We start from the raw sequence: 22,424 nt of genomic DNA on the forward strand, positions 1-22,424 counted from the left end.
CACTATTTATGCACTCGGGCGGTAATACGTCGTACAAATAATTTCACTCGGACTGCGCCCTCGTGAAATTATTACGCCCGACGTATAACCACCTATCGTGCATAAATAGTGTTAAAACACTCCTTTGCTATAAATTATTTCTTAATATAGCACTCTGTCTGGTAGGGTATATAGTCAGATTACTCGGATGAAAAAATCGTCTATGTTAAAACAAGATTCAAAATTATACTATAAGACAATTATACATGTTCTCATGCATGTCGAAAACGACAAGACTGAAAAAAAACTGCAAGACTGCAAAAGGAAAAACTCTTGACCAATATAAACTTTTTTGAATATTGTATTATACCAGATTTATATAGCGCCCTGCTTATGATAAACACGCTCAACAGGCTCAATCAAACCGAGCCTGCAAGATTTTCATTTTGTCGTGTAGGGCGACCTGCAGTTTTCCACTTTAGTTCTAATTTACATAGCGCAATACCCAAAAGAAACTTTCTTTCCAGAAATGCTGACTTTACAAAAAATAAATCCCCAGACAGTTGTCTTTATGACCAAAATATTTCATACCTTGTTAGGATATATCTTGATGTTTAATACCAAAACATCAATTAAGCTTCCTCAATTCGTTCTGACAGTACATTCGTAAACAAATCAAGAGAAGAGAAGACAATTATAAAAGTCTGATGCTTACTTTGTGTATAGACTAGGCTTGTGTTGCATCTATTTTCAGAAATTAGGGTCGTTAACAAACAGCAGATATCCTAAAAGCATTACAGTCTAAGGCAAATTATTAGTTTATACATAATTTATTTTAGGTCGATTGTGAAGAAAGCTCTACAACTTATATTTATCTTTCTAGACACCTCATTCCTGATGGAATCCATCGCCACGAGGGTATGAGAGAAGAGGCAAGTTTCCCTTTTAATGCTGAGCGTCAAGCAAGGGAGCTACTGGTACCATTTTCCATGTCTTTGGAATGACACGGCCGGGGATCGAACCCACGACCTCCCGCACTCGAAGAGGACGCTCTAGCACTAGGCTATCGAGGCAAATTATTCAGTCAGTTATTCGGGATAACATAACTTTACAAAAGTTACACAAGTAGGAGGGAAAATTGAGCAAAGCAATAATTGATGATCATAAGAACAATAACCTAGTTTCAATTTCAATTCAACATTGAACTTAAAGAAATGACGAAAATTTCCATTTTAATAGACCGAGTTCCAAAAGAAAAAGAAAATGAAAATTAAACATTTAAGCGTTATGACGTGCCCGACAATGTTTCTTCCTTAACAGTCTCGTCTACCAAATTACAAATGTATACCATTTAGACATAATTCGTAAAATTTGAAAAACATTATCTGATTTTAAGCCACTCAAATTACTAGTAAAAATAAACGTGTATTGTATCAAATACTTATTCTAAATGCTTTCTTGAGATATTTGAAGAAACCTTATTTTAACCTGACTATAAATTAAGCACCTATTTTATGTTAAAATGATCAAAAGGAAACTTAATTTGACATTTGACAAAATTAAAATTGATTTCATCATAGCATTAACCTGATTGTCATTATCATTTTCTTTTGATTATGAATATAAATGTTTCTGCTGGCTCATTTACTAGAGAAACAATGCTTTGTAATAAAAGAGTTATTATAACAGTAGTTTGATCTGGGATGCTATTTACGACTCGCGCAGTATTTGCAATGGGCGCTGAAGTGTCCAGCGTGATCTGGTCCTTTAAAAGATCAAGCTGCTGATATAATGACCCTTGTATCATATACATCTATATTCTAAAAGTATTTAAAAACAAACCATAGTGTAACATAACGGGTGATATCTAAATTCAAACTCTTTCATTTGCTACACCCTAAGAACGATATGACATCAGTTGTACGGACGCTAGATCCCCGCGCTCCATTTTAACGAGACTTATATAGATATATTTAGATTCGTCGTAATGCAAAACGCAACATTGTTGACTATATGAAAAATACTCAGCAGTTTATATTTTTGATCTTTATTGTCAACCATTCAATAAAGCCAAGTAATGAATGTTTGACAATCTATGCAAGAAAATCGAATCAAGCAATCAGTTGCCATTCTTGTTTCTGGTGAGTCTATGTTAATGCCTCTAGTATCATTTTAGTTTTAAATTTAGTAACTCTTGGTGAAATTGCAGTCAAGTGTGTTCTAGCTGTTGCAATACTTTTAAATAAATGTATTTGCGATGGAATTTTGTTTGAAATAAATAAGGAAACATACACATTTGCCGATAAATGTAGCAATCATGTTTTCACATTTAATATCTTTAAATATCTTCTTTATTGACACAGATAAACTCAATACAAACAAATTCATTCTTACTTTTATAATGAGCTTGGGCACATTACATAATACTGCTTACAATCCTTACATATACAAAGAGATATAGCCATAAATTGCTATAGAAAGTAAGAACAAAAATCCAACGGAAAACAAACTCTAAAGAACGTAGCCTCCTACACATCAGTCTACATCGTTCACACATACTGTATACATAGACAGGAAGCAGTGCAACAAAAATGAATAAAGAAATACTTGGAATATGGTGTATGCACATTGTCTATATATAACTATGTATGATTTCCTCCTTGCTGAAAGGCATCGACATTTGCATTGCTTACACCGCCTCGGGATTCCTGTTCGGTGGAGTCTTCATCCTCATCGCCATCATAAACAGTTTCTGGACCACTGTAGTAGAATTAAAAATAAATGTACATGACGTTATAAGTAACCTTATTTTTATGGTTATATGATGTTGTTTTGACCAATGCTCAGGTAAACTTTTTGTCATATATTACGGAAATACTGTCATACAGAACGGCGTAAAACGCCTTTCGTTTATTTAAAATCGTACAGACAATACTAATGCAAATAAATCAAAATACCATTTACAATTATTGTTGAATTATAATAAACACATATTTTTAAAGCACAAGCAAAAAAAAAAAAGAAACTTTTTCATACCATGCAACATATGCTGCAAAGAACAAAAATCCAATAAAACAAATCCAGTCCACAACGATAAGAAAACTAGAAAAGTCGAGGAAACTTGAGTTCCAGCTCTCAACCAAGCGAGGGCATACTGTCTTGATCTCCTCGCGCATTCCAAATACCCAGTAAGTCCCTGAAATTAGAAGTATTACACGCCTAAGTATGTTGATATATTGACTGATATGAAGGTGGAGAACAATGATTTCGCTGCTAAAGCAAAACGCCCTCATACTAAATGTTAGATATTCTTATTGTTATCTATTAGTTTTATTTGTGCCAAAATACTGTCAACCTGTTAGAGACAAAGTCTTGGCCGACAGTATTCAAGTGGAGACGATATCAACTGCCCATCTCCAAGCTCTGAGATTTTTAAATAGTATATCGAGTAATTTGCTTCGGGTACATTCATCATTTCAATCCATTCTTTCAAAGAATATAACTTTTAAAGGATCATCAAAATAGCTTGCTAAGTATTTGTGAAGAGTGGAACCGGCAGCTTATATTAAAATATGAATTATTATTAATGTACAATTTTGTGAACAACTATGAAGACGAAATCTAAATGTGATTATGACCTTTACAGTGATGACGATTTACTATCTAATAGCTATCATTCTGCAAACCTAAACAAAGCCAAGGAACACCAAATAATGCATCAAGTATCAAGTAGATTAGAATGAATGGGTTTTTTATTGCTTTACGAAGATGCTTCACGCAGTACAAAACGAAAAACGTCCCCCAGTAAAAGGAAGCCAGAGATGCTTTCACAGTAAGGAAAACAGCGACATCGTGTTCTTGTTTACAATCACTGCTGAGTTTAACAAACCCTGAAAATTAAAATGCACATATATATAACATGGTCACGTTATTTGAAACAATATTAAGTATAAATATAAAGAAGGAAATAGAGTCCCGCGAACTTCAAGGTAATTGTTTCAAGCCAGTTAGCTCAAGATTTGATTGTTGATTAACACTATCCATTTACAAACCAATGTAATCGGCCGCAACATAATCAAAGAAATTTGTGGAAAATAATTCCGCGATACCCTTTTGGTAGATTACATCACTTCATTGCTTCAGTCAATTTTGTCTCCTTCTGTTGAATACGACATCATATTTATCGGCTTAATGTCAGCAATTGTTTTATTATATGAATGTAAGTTCCCTTTCAGGCTATGTAACCAATATTTGATAGACAAAAAAAAATATTTTAATTTTTAATTCAAAACCTAACATATCTAATAAGTATCAAGAAACAGACATATGCAGATCTTGTTGCTTTCTTCGTATCGGAAGCTTCCCTTTCACATATAATTCTCAGAGACAATTCTCTTTTTTTCTTTTTTTTTTTTTTTTGTTACTGTCATGTGTTTTGATACTCCTTTAGAAAACACAAGTCAGCGAACACTATCAGGAAGCACTAAACTTTATGACAGTGAACATTGAACGTCAACTGGAAAAAAGCTGACAAACAGTAAAAACCGGAAGTTGCGTTTTTGTTTAGCTAGTGCAGCGTTCTATATTAAGGAAACTGGCTATGCTATTTTTAGACCTTGTATTTCACAGGGAAAACTCAGATTTGATGCTTGGTTAAAAGCAAACCATATATTGGATATCGATAGAGTTTTAATATTTTCCTCATTAATTGGATTTGCTTTCCTGGCTTGACCTACTACAATATATTACATTCGGGGAATCTGATGCAAAAAACCGAATACACTTCAATGGCTACAGCTAAAACACTGAGTCGCAGAACCTCTGACTGTATTTAGTAGTACAACTCCTTCTATAGACGTATATATTATTATATTCTTGAATTCAGTTTAAATATAACTTTAAAATAACATGTCTTATTTCTCATGCAAAAGATAATTATGACAATATCCTTCGATGTTTGTGAACCAACGTGAATTGTCTCCCACACATGTACAAATATATAATTTATGTAGTATAAATAAGATACATAATAATGTTATTGCAACTCTAAGATGGGGGCCTCTGTAGTCGTTGACTTGAAAACACTTGTTCCTCATCGATGTAGGTTCGAAATTTCGCTTGTGGTGTAAACTTATATATATCGAGAAGTTATCAGTCTTGCTTACGTAAGGTCGGTTGTTCTACTAAGGTGTCTGCCCATGCCTGAAATAATGCTCAGGGGGAGACCTAGGACCATCTTTCACCATAAAAAGCTGAAAAGGCTCCACATGACAGACCTATTTTGTCTGAATTCAACAAATCAAAACAACAAACAACTCTAAGCTTAGAAAAGTACAAATCTACATCATTGTAGTTTGGTACAATGAAGCTTGACCAGTAAATATGGTCATATTTATGTTATAAATTGTAAGAATATGACAATTTGCAAAGGCAGTACTTCAGAGGTAAAAAATAATTTAAATGAGATATATGTTTTGTAAAATAAAATCAACATTGCTTGACTGAAAGTTATAAAGTACCTGCAATTCCCCTTGACAGTGTGATCAAACAAGAAATAAAAGCAAACACAAGGAAAACTGAAACGGGAAAAGATATCAATTGGCAACAATCATTATTAATATACTATTACTAATATATTTAATATAAGATCTTCCTTTGATGAGTTACCAATTAAATGTAGTAGATATAATATTGATCCATACGTCACAGTTTCAATAACATCGACCTTGTAGATACTTTCTTCTTTATACAAATTATGACAGTAACTGAAAAATCCATTCTGGTTCGACCCGTAATGTTGTTAAAAGCTGATTATATTCAAAATATTTTTGTCCTCAACGAATTTTAAGCATCACATAAACAGTAAGGTTTAATGCCTTTAAGTTATAGGATCCTAAAATGGCAACTTATCCCAACTGTGAAATGGTAAAATTCGAACAAAAGGCAAGTAACACATTTTCATAAAAATACACCAAACTATTGTTTTATTAGAATATATATGTAAAAATGTATTAGTACAATGTGTATTATATAAAATGATTAATACATGTAATTAGCAAATGCCATATTTACATTACAAAAATACTTACATCGCCGTAATTTTGTGTTTTTAACGGCAATTTTAAGAACTCGCCATAATCTGGTATAAGTACTTTCTAAAACAAATAGAAAACATTTTCCTGATACATGTAGTAACTTCGTGCAAATATTTGTCATATTCTTAAATGCAAAATATCAAATATAGATTCTAAATTAATTTATTGCATAAACCTGATAGTGGCTTTAACATGTAACAAATACATGTATTAAAAATAAAAATACCATGTTTTTTATTCGGATTTTTGATCCGTTACAGCATATGCTATGTCTAACGTGCTAGATATGGAAATTGGCTCATTGCCTGTTCTGGTTAGGGTAAATGAGGAAAGGTGTTCTAAACCGAAACTTACTGCAGCACGAACAGTCACATGTTTCATGGCAACAACCTCCTCGTCTAAAATGTATAATTTATTATCACAAGAGTTATAAACATTCCGATGACTCGAATGTGTACCATTATATCTTAAAAATATGAAAACATGAAAATCAAAAAAACGGAACAAATTTCCATGGAGTGCAAAAGGCTTGTATATTTCCACAGCTTAAGCGTTGCTTAGAGCTTAAGTGGCCTTTTGTAAAACGTATTTCATATATTATGCCCGAGCTTTTGAAACCGTATCTCCTAAAAATTGTATGTAAAATGTTTTGAAATCAATTAGTTCTTAAGAATGCGGTTAAAGTCAAATAGAAACAAAAGCTTTTGCCCCTATGATGGTCTTTCGGAGAAATGTGGATAAGTAATTTTGTAATGACTTTGAGCTTTGACTAAATGACCTCAGAAACAACGAGAGTGATTTATGAACTACAAGCAATCCGGTCATGACAGCCGAAGCTTTCTTTGATTATTTTTAGGAAAACCGTTTACAGTCTACGATCACTGTCACATTGTCCTTTGGCGAAACGATACAGGTCATGTTCTGATCACAGTAAATCATCCTCTGAAGGTTGACTATGTACATTAAAGCATTCTTTAATTATTGAGCGGAAACCGGATTTCAATACTACTGTGACCTTGACCTTTGCTCCTCTTTACGTAAAAACAGCAGGTGTCATTTACTGTCGAAAGACGTTTGACTTATGTTAGACCACACTTTCTCTTATTATTGATTGGGAACCAAATAAACTCTGTCAACACATATCTCTACCAACCAAAAATATGGAAAAAGTATATCCCCTCTTCTTTGAATGGGGGCAAAAATATGCCATCTGCGGATAAAAAGCCTAACACCATGCGTCTTATACACGTCACTTGTACAATTTTGAGTTTCATGTAACAGTGTCAAATAACGCCGATTAAAAATTAGCATTTATTTATATCGATGTTTAAACATTTTGGACCACACCTCTAGCTCTCCGGTGTCAGGGCAACTATTTGCAAACTTTTAAAAGCATTACTCATTTTTTATCATTTTAACTAAAATGTCATTACAGTAAACAATAAATAAATGGAAAGTATCAAATATAATCTATATTAGAATGATAAACATTAACCAAAATTTGTCACACACGACATATTACTTAAAAGTAATATTTGAAAATAGAAATAAATAGAAAAAAAACAACATTTGTTTCCTTGAATCTTACTTTGTATCGTTTGCATTGGAAGGTGTAGATTCTATCGTCTGGTTGTTTGTTTCCTGAAAATTAAAACAAGTTAAGAAAACATGTAAAACAACATTAAAACAAGAGCTGTCTCCATAGGATGACACATGCCCCCTGATGGCACTTTGAATGAATAGTTATGGCCGATGTTAGAGTTTAGGACCTTTTAATCACGGAGCTGGGACTTGCGCGCGACACGTCGTCTTACTGTGTCACACATTCATGCGTAGATATTTTAAAATCCATGCATGAATGACAAAGATATGGACCGGACACGCCCATCAATGCACTATCATGAAAAATGACCTTTAACGTCTAAGTGTGCCCTTGACCTTTGAGCTACGGACCTGGGTCTTGCGTGCGACACGTCGTCTTACTGTGGTACACATTCATGCCAAGTTATTTGAAAATCCATCCATCGATGACAAAGATATGGACCGGACACGCCCATCAATGCACTATCCTTTAATATCTAAGTGTGACCTTGACCTTTGAGCTACGGATCTGGGTCTTGCACACGACACGTCGTCTTACTGTGGTACACATTCATGCCAAGTTATTTGAAAATCCATCCATCGATGACAAAGATATGGACCGGACACGAAAATTGCGGACAGACTGACAGACCGACAGACGGACACACGGTTCAAAAACTATATGCCTCACTTCGGGGGCATAAAAATTGAATAAAAAGAGACATATTAAATAAATAAGTGACAGAACGCTTTGTTGTTTCAGTATTTGCAACAGATTTTTTTACCCACAGCATACTAGACTTTCAGACGTAACCAGTAAAAGACAATACGTAAGACAAATACATGGTAAAATTTGTTTATCAATGTCAATATATATTTGTCAGTAGCTACATAGACGCACGAGCACTTAAGCCTACAAACGCATGAGACCACTAACGTTGTTTATCAATGTCAATACATATTTGACATTAGTTACATAGATGCATGTGTTTTTATGCTTACAATCGCAAAATCGTTTAACAACCTAAACGTAGTTTGGAATTGGACTTATTGTTTATAGTAGAAGTGTTAGACTTCTCGTTAATGATAGACAGTAATATAATTACAATCACAGCTGCTGCAGTAGACTGGCTTTCCTGGTTTTCTACAGGTGGTGCTGTTGGATTTAGCGGCTGCTAAGACAGAATAAGCAAATTTTAGTACACATATTTTTTTTTCATTGTCGAAATCGTTACATTAAATAAGAAATACTGGCAATGATCGGAGATATTGTCCAAAAACGCTGAACTTAATTGATTATCAAAACAGCGTTTTTGTAACATGACATTACCTATTGGATATTTATCATTGTTTTTTTCCTACGTATCAAACAAAGGAATGAAATTGATTATATAAAAAAACTGAAATTATGATAATGATGCCTTTAAAAAATCAAGTATTTTAGCTCAGTAATATGTTTACTTAAAGCTGTCTTTAACGTTAATTATGAAAACATCAAAGTCTATCTTAATAATTTTTAGACAGAAAATCGTCCTTTCAGTAGTGACAAAAATGGTAAAGCTGATTCTTAAACCAACCTTTAATAAACAAATAATAATTGTTCATTATTCAAGTGTTACCTTTTACTAATATTAAAACTATCAAACCGCTCCAAACTACATTAATAATCTAAAAAAATTTCAAACTTTACAATTCTTAACTCTTACTGTGGACTGTATGAGCTATAGGTCTTTCTCAAAAAGATGACCTTTCTTTAAGTCCAAACCTAAAAAATTTAGGTAAAATTAAAACTTCTAAATTTTCAACATTTCATGTTGGAAAACGATTCAGATGCCATCTAGAAAATACTTTAAAGCACGTTCGGACAAGGGTCATGGATCTCCCGTGAGCACGCTGTAAGACTGTTGGACATGGAAAAAAATCTTCATTCAAAGCGGCGATTGGAACCCGCAGTAGTGAGGGACAAATAGTTCAAAATCAGCGCCCTTAACCTATCGTCCACTTACGTCCCTCGTAGTGGGGTCACTGTAAAATCTTTTTTATTACATGTAAGGCGATCTCGCATCTATATGATATAATATAATCTGGTTAATGAAATGCTTATTATAACTGACTAACACTTTGGAGTCAATAAATTAATGTTTCTTTTATCATTTAGAATGAAACCACATTGGCATGCCCAAAGTTGATGATTGCTATTTGGATATATGATACAATGTAAACATCAATAGAGTGAGATTTACATCGAAGTTGTTAAACTACAATAAAATCTTTAAGTTTGTTTGTTTTGGGTTTATCAACAGTATTTCAGTCATGTAACGGCGGGCAGTTAACCTAACCAGTGTTCCTGGATTCTGTACAGTACAAACCTGTTCTCCGCAAGTAACTGCCAACTTCCCCACATGAACCAGAGGTGGAATGAATTCAGACACAATGTCTTTTATCAAATCGTCACGGAGAACATACGCCCCGCCCGAGGATCGAACTCACGACCCCGCGATCCGTAGACCGACGCTCTCTCTATTGAGCTAAGCGAGCGGGTTAAGTACCTAGTACGCTTCTGATAGAAATGCATTGCCTTTTGAAAATGTGGTTAAAGTAATTTGTATTTTATGCAAATAAATGAAAGATATAAATCAATTCTCCGTATTAATAGCAAATTGCATCGACTTTAGTTTTAAGTAGTCACAACAAGTAAAGTCTGTTCCACCTATTACGTTTACCTCGTTTCTGAATTATCAGTATCGGTAACATCGTTCAAAAAAACATATTTATATACCATACATCAATAACTCTAGACCTTTTTTTCATTTTTTCAATAAAGTGTATTTCAAAGATATAATCTTGGATTTTTCTTTTTTCCCCATAGACCGTAATGCTATATGACGTTACGCCGACTTTCCAATATGGCGGCGCCCGTAGCGCAATATACTAGGGGTCAACTCAAAAATAAAACGCCCGAGTTAATATTTGAAAAGACTGTTTTTGTTATCATAATATGTTAATTCTTGGGGAAATTCAGGTTAGGCCACCTCAACATGAAAATAAATAAATAAATATATAAGAAAATAGAAAGAAACAAACACAAAAGAACAAGGACATTCTAAAACGAAAAACAAAATTAATGTGCGTGCGAACGTCTCGATATTTTAGTAACACATGGGCATTCTCCTTATATCATGTTTTCTGTCGTTGAAAGAAAATTATATATATCTTGACTTCAGCTGATGTGACCTAAATAGATATTTTCTCTCGGAAGTATCTTTATGGATTTAATTAATAAAAGTGAAAACTAAACTTCGCAGTCCGTCAGGATATTCCCTTTCAACACGTCGCATTACTGAATTCGAACGGACAGGGCAAGGAAAAAACTATTTTAAACATAAAAGGGTTAGATGTCTACAACTCGAAATATTTGCGTTAAAATAATTTCATACATACAAAAACCATCGTGACCGTTTAGAATTACAAATATTAGGTTTTCCTAAATAATCTTGTTAATATTTCTGTATTTTAAGTTATATTTAGGACCCAGATCTAACAAAGAAATATCAGTTTATGTAAATGTTCCACTGAAACACCAAATTTTAAACTCTGACCAGTGAGTATTCGGAAAACATACAGAAAAATAATAACTTAAAAAGATTTTTTCTTTAAGACTCCATAATTATGTTGCATGTAAAATCCTTTAGTCACCACTGTGGATAAAAAATCATTAATGTAGAACGGACCATGGCCTCTTTTTCAAAGGTAACAATTTAACGTTTTGTATTGTTATTATTAAAATAACATTTGATAGCAACATTGGTTAATCATACCCATTTCGATCCGTATCTTGCACATGTTTGTCCTCAAAAACGGAGAGTATATGCACCTGTCAATATTTTGCCCGCCCGGGGCAGCGGCGGGCATACACGGGACTTTAGACAGAAGACCATTCCCGACAGGCGGGAATTTGACAAACATTTGATGTACCAACCAGGCTCTAGGGTGGGATTTAGACAAAAAAGGTTGTCTCTGGGGTGGGGATTTAGACAACAACATTTTTGAAATGTCAAATTCCCCTGGGTCAGCCCGAAATTCACTCACGCTCAGAATCGCGTATTTTCATTTGGTAAACTTACAGAATAATTCAAGATTACGTTCTATAATAAAATCAGAATCGTTTCTGTTGATATAAAACCATGACGGCAACATGAAACTTTATGCTAATGAACCGGTGGAGCGCAATAAAAACACGTGCAGTGTTCCCGCCAAAATTAGGAACGGATAACATAAAACACATAACAATTACATATACATAGAGATATTAATTCCCGCGGAACTGCACGGCAAAAAGCCTGTATGATTATTTGACATACATTTTGCATGAGCAAAACAGTCCTTTTCTGTTACTTCTATGGAAAAACCTCTTGTTTTAATTAAAAGTGCGGGGAACGACGGGGAGTGGCGGAGGGGTGGGGGGGGGGGGCAAACAAAATACATGCTGTACACCATATTTGTGGGTGTCCTTCAGGTCCCGCTGCTCCTACGCCTATGTTACACTTTCTGCTTATCATTTTGAACATTCTATTATATTTTCTTCGATCGCGCGCCTTGTTATTATACACGTGTGAGCAAAGGCCGAAAAAAAGAATTATTAATCGGTTTCCGTGGACTTTATCAACAAGACTTTGTGCCAGAGACAATAATTAATCTGTGCTCGTTTAATCCAGCAGAAAACTGAAGTGACGTAACACTTGCGACGATTACGCACAATGTCATATCTTGTGGAATTTAAAAGCATACTCCAGCTACATGTTCAACATAAATGTACGATATATAAAAATAATGAACAGGAACAAAAAGAAAATATCATACCTTTGTTAAAAACCCTGACTGGCAGTTTCAAGAATAATGTAAGACTGAAGTAAAACTTTAACGGAAAAACGTTTCAGCTCACATTACCGTTAATTATTCATGAATGATCTGAAAATAGTATTTGAATGTTTAGATCTGTTTCTGGACATCGTACCTCCGGTGGACAATAAAAGTTGATAAAATGATAGTTCGGGGGTATATTTCATAATTGAAATCGGCGGTTATAAATAACAATATTCTACGCTCTATGACTTCTCTCTGAGTCAAATATAAATCTGACATAATAATTATAATAATAATGATGATAATAATAATTTAATAAACAGAGAGAATGTGTTCGCGATCCGATTTCGCTTTTAAAGAAATCTAAATTAGCAGCCTTCGGATCAAGAGTTTAAAAAGAGATGCTTTCATATAGGCCTAAACAGCAAAATTATAATAAAAAAAAAAAACAAACAAACAAAAAAAACCCAGATAGGTTGATGAAATGATAAGCAATTAAGCATTTTTTAAACATATATTTCAAAAAGTAAAATTTAATTCTAGCGTGATGTACGTCAAGATGTCTATCTTCTATCGGCTAATTGTGTATCTACACCTGTGTAATTCTTCCCTTGTGCGCCTCGAATAAATCTGCATATTGCCAGCAATACTACGTCATTTATCTTATACGTCATAAGTTTCTTTCGGAGAAAAGAAGCATACTCAACCGGGACTCGGTATGGCGAATATTGTGTTTTGAAAACTGAAAATTGTGAAAGAAATTGGATATGTGGTGGACTGTAAATACTTCAGTAAGGATGCTAAAATACAGGTTATCTTTGAACCATGCGTTTGGAAATGATGTTAAATTGAGCAAGTCATCGTTTCAAGGGCATGGTGCGATTGATGCCTGAATTTCATCGATGTGTAAAAGAGCTTGTTTGTTTACAACTGATTCACTGAGAATTGGATAGAGCTACAGAGGACTAGGAAGATTTTTGGAGTGTTTACACCTTTGATAGGTTAAAAGTGAGTCAATTTACATTTTTGTTAAATCTAAATAACATATTTTTAAACATAAAATTTCAGTTCACTCAATGCATTTACATGTAGCCTTGTAGGGAATTGTAAACGAAATGAGTTTTGAGTCGCTCCCGATAAAATTCACGTGAATTTTCCCGTTATACTTAAATTTAGAGAGCAAACTCCAATGGCGACAAGAAATTACAATGGGAGACTGCCGTTGAAAATATAAATTTGTCATTTATTTGGATATTTGGCAAAGCAGAAAAAAATCGTTAAATTTCTCGAGGGTGACTTTTTTCTAGTTTATCAAACCATGTGTACTTCGCCGGTAAGTGTCGTAGTTTTGTCATATGACACCAAAGTTGGGGTAAACCTTTGGAATGGAACAGACTTTAGTTAGTATGAAATTTGAAACATACAAAAAAGTTTAATATAAGTAACAGCGACAATTTTAGAATACAGATGTGAACAAAGCAGATTATGTATTATTTTTTCTGCGCCTCCCACTGATAAGCCATTATTGACTGTTATGAAACCATAAACGGGTATACATATTTGAAGCCGTATCACTCGATGGCCTGTGCTTGTTTATAAAGTCCCAGATATCGAGTGATCACCGGATGTTAATTGGGAAATCCGGACGGGAGACATTTCTCAGTTTCATTCATAAAACGAAAACGATAAAATTGCAATTATTCACATGCCACGTTCCTTTCTCTATCACTCCATATAATTCAAACTGTACAGTTTACTGGAGACATCCTTTCGGTTTATTCTGGTTTAGTTTCCGTGACTACACAGGTGCTTCTGTCAATTTTGATGCTTAAATCTGAGCAATCGGCATGCAATCACAATCGCATGACTTTTTCTGGATGAACTTTCAACGAGTAATTGCCTTTTAAGTTAAGGTTATCTTTTATCATTTATTATTTATGAACAAAAATGAACAGTTTGATTACACAATGTATTAACCTCTCCAGATTTTAAATTTATAGACAACGTCTGTCTAGTACAAGCTATTCGACAAGTTCTTTATAGCAATAAGTACAACATATGTTCGACGACATTTTACAAACACGTTTTTTCTGCTAATGTGTGGGTTGTTCATGAAATGCACTAAATTTAATCATACATATTCAAGTAAAAATGATGACACTATTTTAATCTTAATACATAACAAAAAGTACTTGGGCCAATGCTTACCCTAAAATCATAACAAATGAGTGGGTATCATATATGTAGTAACACAATTTAAGCAATTAAACACATCTTTATATAAGAAAAAATATTTTGATAGGAACTTATGCATGGTATAAATACGTACATGTGTTACTGGATTTGGTGCTGCAGTACTTTGATGCGGTTGGTTCCCAAGTCTTACAGTTACGTAATTGTTTGCACCATCAAGAAGTCGTTCAATTGTTACGTTTCTTGGAAAAGAAGACACGTTATCGTGTAAAACTCTGTGAATTTCACGACATTCCGGACAACGCACAGTGGACCTGTTTAAAGATATAAAGTACTGATATAAGTCAAACTGTAATAATAAGAAACATCACCGCGTTATAGAATGGTTTCAGACTGAAAAGAAAAGAATATTTTTATATTTTTTATATTTTTCAGAAGGATGGCCACGTGTTCTGTGACAGGAATTTTTAATCAAGTTTAGTCCATCTATTTTTCTACTTTAAATAAGTTGGTTGAGCAAATGTATGCACTAATACTTATTATATATATATGTGTTAATGTTTTATAATTTATAGAATTATAGTTGCCACTTCGACCGTCCGTCCGTCTGGCTAGTAATTCTTTTAAGCAACCGCTGGCGGGAACTGAGTAAAACATCTCCAGTGAGGAGAGGCGCATAATGACGAATGTTTTTTCACTAAGTTCCTTGTATTGACTTTCATTATTCAACATGTTACGTAAACCATAACGCCATCGTTGTCCTGAGTATTTTTCAGTATACATTTAGTTGGAATTCAGTGAAAATGCATAGTTGATTCAATCCAAAGACGAAAAATGCATTTTATCTTTATGTTCCAATTTCATGATCTTTTTTTCAATGAGTTATTGTCCTTAGTTTATTCAACATTAACCGGTTTTGGTCGGGAGTATTCCTCAGCGACCGACCACTCGCTGGAATTAATCGAAATTAAGAGAAAGCTTCACTACAGGGAGATGAGATGTGAATTTTATGTCCATGGTCCTGCCTGGTAACATTTCAAAAAATTATGTTCCTTTGCGTGTTCAAAATAAGTATACCATAGCAGAATTTCCTCATCAACCCTTTGGTGTTTTATTTGGCGAAACTTCATGGGAAGCTCACTTCTCAAGAAGAGATACGCATATCTTTCGCATACTTTTTCTTACCAACTACTTGCTACAGTTCTAAGAAACTTCTTTGTCCGGTCTATGAATTCAGCTTTTGCGCGTTTAATATACAACACTCATATTTTGGGGAGCACACATCGGTTTTAGTGATATTTTCTTGTTGAAAAGAGTACGTTGGGTAGACATCGGGTTGAATATTTACATTCTACTTTAGAATGTTTATTTTACCCTGCCATAATTTATCTGACTTTTTAACGTCCGATATGCCGGATTTCGCAATATGGTCAATAAATCTTTTCTGAATTTGTATTACTCTTTAGGTTGTATATACGTGCATGGGTTACATAAGACTGTTTATATTCAATAGCGCAATAGTGTAACCGATACGTTTAGCATGTATTCGATTTGTAATTTTTTAAATGAAACCCCTTGGCAGATTTATCGATCTTTCACAAAGCAGCTGGTTGGCTTCACTACACGAATAATTTATCATCCCAAGCAAGGTTTTAACACGCTCTGGTGAGGGTCAGAGACATTAATCGCTTGGCCACGATGGTCCATTTAAAACACTGGAAAAATATGAGTGTAGAAAAGTGGTGTATGGATTACACAACCTGTATACATCATTCTCTTCCCACAAACCATACCGCCTCGGTTCCCTAGCGGCAAAGCACCCGCTTCGAGTGCGGGAGGACGTGGGTCGATCCCTGGCCACTTCATACCACTGAAAATGTGTAAGCATGTCAAGCAAATCTATGATTATATGTGTTGTGACTGACCAACCGCTTGTATGGCCAACCAACAAATCGTAAGATGCCGCTGCGTTTTCGGGAGATTTAAACATTTATTGAGCATTCTAATATGACTAACAATGCACCATCATCACAACGATAAAATGTTGTCGTCACGTCGACGTGATATTTACACGTGAAATAGCGTTTTCAAATTTGATCAAATGTTTTACTTAATGTTAAATGCGAAATGTCAAAGCAACTGCCTTGAACAACTGTCTTGATTAATTTACTCAGATAATAAGTTGTTTATTTGCTTTAGAAAATAGTTCGTCATCTTTTGTGCCCAAATTGAACTCTTCCGCAAGTTGTATTACCATTTCCGGTCCTGGCGTGCATAAACAAAGGAGCGTGACGGCCATACAGTTGGCGCCATGCATGCGCGAAGAAACAGTTCTGTCATATTTGGTCTAAATTTTACAATAAAACTCATATTTAAACCGAAATAATTTATAGCAAACCGTTGTTTAAACACTATTTATACACTCGGGCGGTTATACGTCGTTCGCAATAATTATTGCGTCTGATATATAACCGCCAATCGTGTATTATTAGTGTTAAAGCAACTTTTTGCTATAAACTGTTTCTTAAATAAACTGCAATAAATTATAAATGAAGTACGTTTTAGTTGCGGGAGCATTCAATAAGTAGATACCGCACTCACTGTGACATAAAATGTAGAGATTTCTAATAGATTATCATTATGTGAGTTATTGATCTTAGTTCATAGTACGTATATCAATGTTTTAGAAATATGAAGAAAAAACTTATTGCAAAACGATGATAAAACTGCATGCACACAAATATTTGTTGCATACCAGACGGGGATTTCAGATATTTTTACCGGTACTGGATAAACCAGGGTGTAAGATGACTCTCGTGTATATATGTAGTAGATTTAAGTAGTAATTATAATTTATTTCATGAAACGGAAGAAAATCAATTACATTGACAGTTCCTCTTTGTTTATTTCTCGATTAAAACAAAAACAACACAAACACGTTATTTTGTCCAAAATTCATAACGTTACGCTGCAAGTGATAAAACAAAACCGGAATTAAACATTGTTATTTGTCTTTGAAACGCCATGACGTTTTTCTTGTTTACGGACGTTGATTTCCCGCGCTTTGTTCAAATACGCTGATATGAAAAAGTTCCAAAATGTAGGCCGTTCGATTGATTTTATTTTCATCATAACTTCTTGAATATGGTATGCAAGAAAAAGATTTAATCACTGGTTGTATGTGCAGACTGGATTATCCGGCTCTCGGCACAGCCTCGTTACCACGTATACAGTTACCCTCGAGGCCGAAAAATCCTATCTGCACCTACAACCAGTGAAAGAATCTTATAATTTGACGTATTTGTATCAATTTTTATACGTAGTTAAACATGAAATCTAAACATTTCTACAGGTACACATTTTTTCCTGAGATTAAAAAAACTGACAATGGAAGATATGTCTTTCGTTATAAATATATGCTGTTGCACAGACCTTTGTATAATCCCAAAAGGCTTAGTTTGTCTTCGAGAATGATTTTAGTATATGATAAAAATGAAGAGCAAATAAGTGTTTATTTTACTTTGCATACATTACCCATTCATGATTCGATTCAAACACGCTTCACAAAATGTATGTTGACATGGTAAAAGCCTTGGCGTATCAAACCTGTCCATACATATGGGACATTCAATTTGTCGTTCAACAAAGGAATGCACAGGCATCTTTCATACAAAACCTGAAAATCCAGAAAAGAGAATAGAGAACTTAAGTTATATTAAGGCTCTTTTCTAATTGCTTGTTTTGTAAAAGTCGAATATAGATCTATGTAAGGTGGTACTGGTTGCCTTATCTAGCAGGTTTCTGATATCATTATAAATTGCTTTTTTAAAATAGTTCATATCCAAGTCATTATTTTGACAGAACATTTAATTTAATCATTAAGAATTCAGTGGTTTAACAAGAGTATGATTAAGGCCTTACCTCTTTAATCGTCGTAACCACAAGTTTAAAAGCACAAACGTTTTGAAGATAAAGTATTCTAAGCTTGTTTTCAAAAATAAATATTCAATTCAGTTTAACATCCAGTTTTTTTTTCTGTCGCAGCATATTTTGTTAAAACCATAAAAACTTTTACTGATAACATGTCTTTATCATGCCTGACATGATAGCTATATCGTTATATGCATATTAACGTTTTTAAAGATATGCAAAATTATTTTTGTTTCGAGATAAGCGTTAGATACGTTGTAGACTAAACACGGTTATGCTTTCAACGTACAAAGACTCTTTTGTCGGTTTAACTCATATATCTGAGCATAAGTGAAGCTGGTTTTCAATAATGAAATTATCATGCATATTGTTTAACAACATTTGTTAAAACAGTTTAACAAATTATCCTAGTAATAACTTTAAAAACAAACTTACTTAACTGTTTGCTTGGTTTTTCGCTTTGCTTTTGTTGGGTTTAACGTCACACCAACACATGTGTAGGTCATATGGCAACTTTCCAGCTTTGATGGTGGAGGAAGACCCCAGGTGCCGTTCTGAGCATTATTTCATTACAGGCGGACGCCTGGGTACAACCACCGACCTTTCGTAAGCCAGTCGAATGGCGCCGACACATGAAGAATTCTTTGCCCCGAGTGAGGCCCTAACCAACATCGGCGAGGGGCAAAATAAATTTGCCAAACCTTTAATTATGTCCACCGAGAGTGAGATTATGTCAGAAAACAGACATTCTACCGACTTTTTGCACGTATCTATGATCAAGGATGGACTTTCCTTACAACAAAACTCCACTTTTGGTGGTAAACCATAATTGGGTGACATAATGCCATGAAAAAGACGTCATATGAAAATTATGTCATATAATAATACCGCCTCGATAGCCAATTGGTAGACCGTCCGCTTCGAGTCCGAGAGGTCGTGGGTTTAATGCCCGCCGCGTCATACCAAAGACGTGAAAATATCAGGAGCTCCGTTGCTTGGCGCTCAGCATAAAAAGGGAAACTGACTTCTCTCGTACCTTCGTGGTGATGGATTTCATCAGGAATGAAGTGTCGAGAGTGATAAGTATAAGTTGTAGAACTTGCTTTGCAATCGACTTAAATTAAATTAGTATAAAAGTACAACAAAAACGTTATCAAGAGTTGACGGTTGATTTTTAACGATTTTGTTGACACTGTATGTAATAGATTAAATCAACTAAATAATTACATAATTCCTTTTATATATAACACGTTTAATACTTCATACTGTGCGACTGGACTGTATTCAACACATGTTAACTGAGGTAATATGTAAATAATCTAAAAAAAAGGCTTAGAGAATTTATGAATTGGTTGCTGGTTTATAGTAAAAAATATGCCACTTAGTCATTTTGGACCTCAGGCACAAACCATTTAAATCCGTGTATGCATAATCTGCATGTAGCGTCAATAATGCAGCCAATTAAATTATGAAACGTAGAAGATTACATACAAATTCAAGAAAGAGACAAGATCCCTTTGTTAAGTTTATGCCACAGAATTTTTTTTATGTGGATTACTCATTCCTTTAGTTGTGAAAATAAAACAGCACATATTAAGAATATAAACTGATCAGTTAAAAAACATATCAACCAGGTAGTACATTTAATTCATATATAAATTTAACGCTTAGTTGACGAACGCACTTATGGCGGAAAATCAAGCTATCTGATAAAATAATACTGTCGTAGGTTATGTAATTTTGTATGACAAAACATCGTTAGTTTTTTGTTCATAAATATGGCCTATATCATTCGTTATTAGTCCCCTATTGGTTGAAAACCAGTTTCGGGGACTATAGGAATGCACTTTTCCGTCATTCCGTCTGTCCGTCCGTCCGTCCGTCTGCAATTTCGTGTCCGGTCCATAACTCTGCCATCCATGAAGGGATTTTAATATTACTTGGCACAAATGTTCCCCATGATGAGACGACGTGTCATGCGCAAAACCCGGACCCCTAGCTCAAAGGTCAAGGTCACAATCGGAGGTCAAAGGTCAACAGGGCTTATTTCCTGTCCGGTCCACAACTCTCCCATCCTTGAAGGGATTTTAGTATTACTTGGCACAAATGTTCCCCATGATGAGATGATGTGTCATGCGCAAATCCCGGACCCCTAGCTCAAAGGTCAAGGTCACAATTGGAGGTCAAAGGTCAACAGGGCTTTTTCCTGTCCGGTCCATAACTCTCCCATCCATGAGGAGATTTTAATATTACTTGGCACAAATGTTCCCCATGAGGAGACGACGTGTCATGCGCAAAACCTGGACCCCTAGCTTAAAGGTCAAGGTCACAATTGGAGGTCAAAGGTCAACAAGGCTTTTTTCCTGTCCGGTCCATAACTTTCCCATCTATGAAGGGATTTTAATATTACTTGGCACAAATGTACCTCATAATAAGACGATGTGTCATGCACAACTTTCAGACCCCTAGCTCAAAGGTCAAGGTCACACTTAGCAGTCAAATGTTAACATAGCATGAACAGGGTCTGTTTCGTGTCCGGTCCATAACTTTGACATTCATTAAGGAATTTTAATATCACTTAGCACAAGTGTTCCCCATGATGAGACGACGTGTCATGCGCAAATCCCAGACCCCTAGCTCAAAGGTCAAGGTCACAATTGGGGGTCAAAGGTCAACAGAGTTTTTTTCCTGTCCCGTCCATAACTCTGCCAGCCATGAAGGGATTTTAATATTAATTGGCACAAATGTTCCCCATGATGAGACAACATGTCATACGCAAAGCCCAGACCCTTAGCTCAAAGGTCAAGGTCACAATTGGAGGTCAAAGGTCAATAAGGTTTTTGCCCTGTCCGATCCAGAACTCTGTCATCCATCAAGGGATTACAATATTACTTGGCATAAATTTTTCCCATGATGAGACGACGTGTCATGCGCAACACCCAATACCCTAGCTTAAATGTCAAGGTCACACTTTGAGATCAAAGGTCAAGAGGATTTTTTTCCTGTCCGGTCTATAACTTTGTCATGCAAAGCAGGATTTAGATATCAGTTGGCACAAATATTGCCCTGGATGAGACAACATGTCATGCGCAAGAGCCAGGTCCCTAGGTCTAAGGTCAAGGTAATATTTAGAGGTCATATTTGTACGGGACATTTCTTCTTCATGCATGGAGGGATTTTGATGTAACTTGGACCAAATGTTCACCACCATGAGGCACCCTTGTTTTTAGAATTACGTCCCTTCGTTTTTACTATAAATAGATTTTATTGTAACTTTTTAATTACTGGCGGTAGAGAAAAATCGAGACCACTTTTCTGTGGTACAGCATGCATGTTACATTCAATTTTTAGATGTATTTTGACTTATCTCTACCTGGTAAAGAGTTTCTTGTGGACTTGTATTATATAGATTTTTTTTTAAAGATTAAGTTCCCTTTGTTGTTACTATAAATAACTTACATGATAACATTTTCAAAAAAATTCAATATGAAAACAACTGTAGGTTTTTATATATATAAATTTTAATCCAAGTGTTTTGTTATAACATATTGTATATATAGTACAATATTGTTTATACATCATTGACAGATATCAGTTCATTATGTTATACTGCAGTAAAGAAAATTAGGTGCCTTCCAGTAGGGGACTTTGTATTGCATGGCAATACTTCATTCACTTGTTTCCACTTAATTTACTGCTGTTATTCCTGAATTGTTTCACATTACCTTATGTTTATGTTTTAGCAACAATTTAAGAGCTTTAGGTTACTTATAATTTGTTTTG

At 34.7% G+C, this 22,424-nt stretch overlaps 1 protein-coding gene across 2 annotated transcripts; it reads right to left on the reverse strand.

Moving 5' to 3' along the window:
• Window positions 1-1,821: 1,821 nt before the first annotated feature.
• On the reverse strand, window positions 1,822-18,828 carry LOC123566630 (uncharacterized). 2 transcript variants are annotated; one of them, XM_053549691.1, is made up of 11 exons: window positions 18,633-18,828; window positions 18,246-18,387; window positions 14,848-15,025; window positions 8,762-8,827; window positions 7,663-7,715; window positions 6,429-6,472; window positions 6,069-6,134; window positions 5,499-5,555; window positions 3,666-3,869; window positions 3,016-3,175; window positions 1,822-2,739 (listed from the first exon to the last, which is right to left on the reverse strand). In XM_053549691.1, exons 2-11 carry the CDS (start codon window positions 18,371-18,373, stop codon window positions 2,622-2,624), a joined length of 1,074 nt encoding a protein of 357 aa, XP_053405666.1. In that variant the 5' UTR covers window positions 18,374-18,387; window positions 18,633-18,828; the 3' UTR covers window positions 1,822-2,621. The 2 variants fall into 2 exon arrangements, with proteins under 2 accessions (XP_053405666.1, XP_053405665.1); XM_053549690.1 differs by having other exon boundaries at window positions 1,826-2,739; window positions 8,762-8,830; window positions 18,633-18,827.
• Window positions 18,829-22,424: the final 3,596 nt, after the last annotated feature.

Source organism: Mercenaria mercenaria, chromosome 8, assembly GCF_021730395.1.
Source record: "Mercenaria mercenaria strain notata chromosome 8, MADL_Memer_1, whole genome shotgun sequence".
Taxonomy (NCBI): Eukaryota; Metazoa; Mollusca; class Bivalvia; order Venerida; family Veneridae; genus Mercenaria; species Mercenaria mercenaria.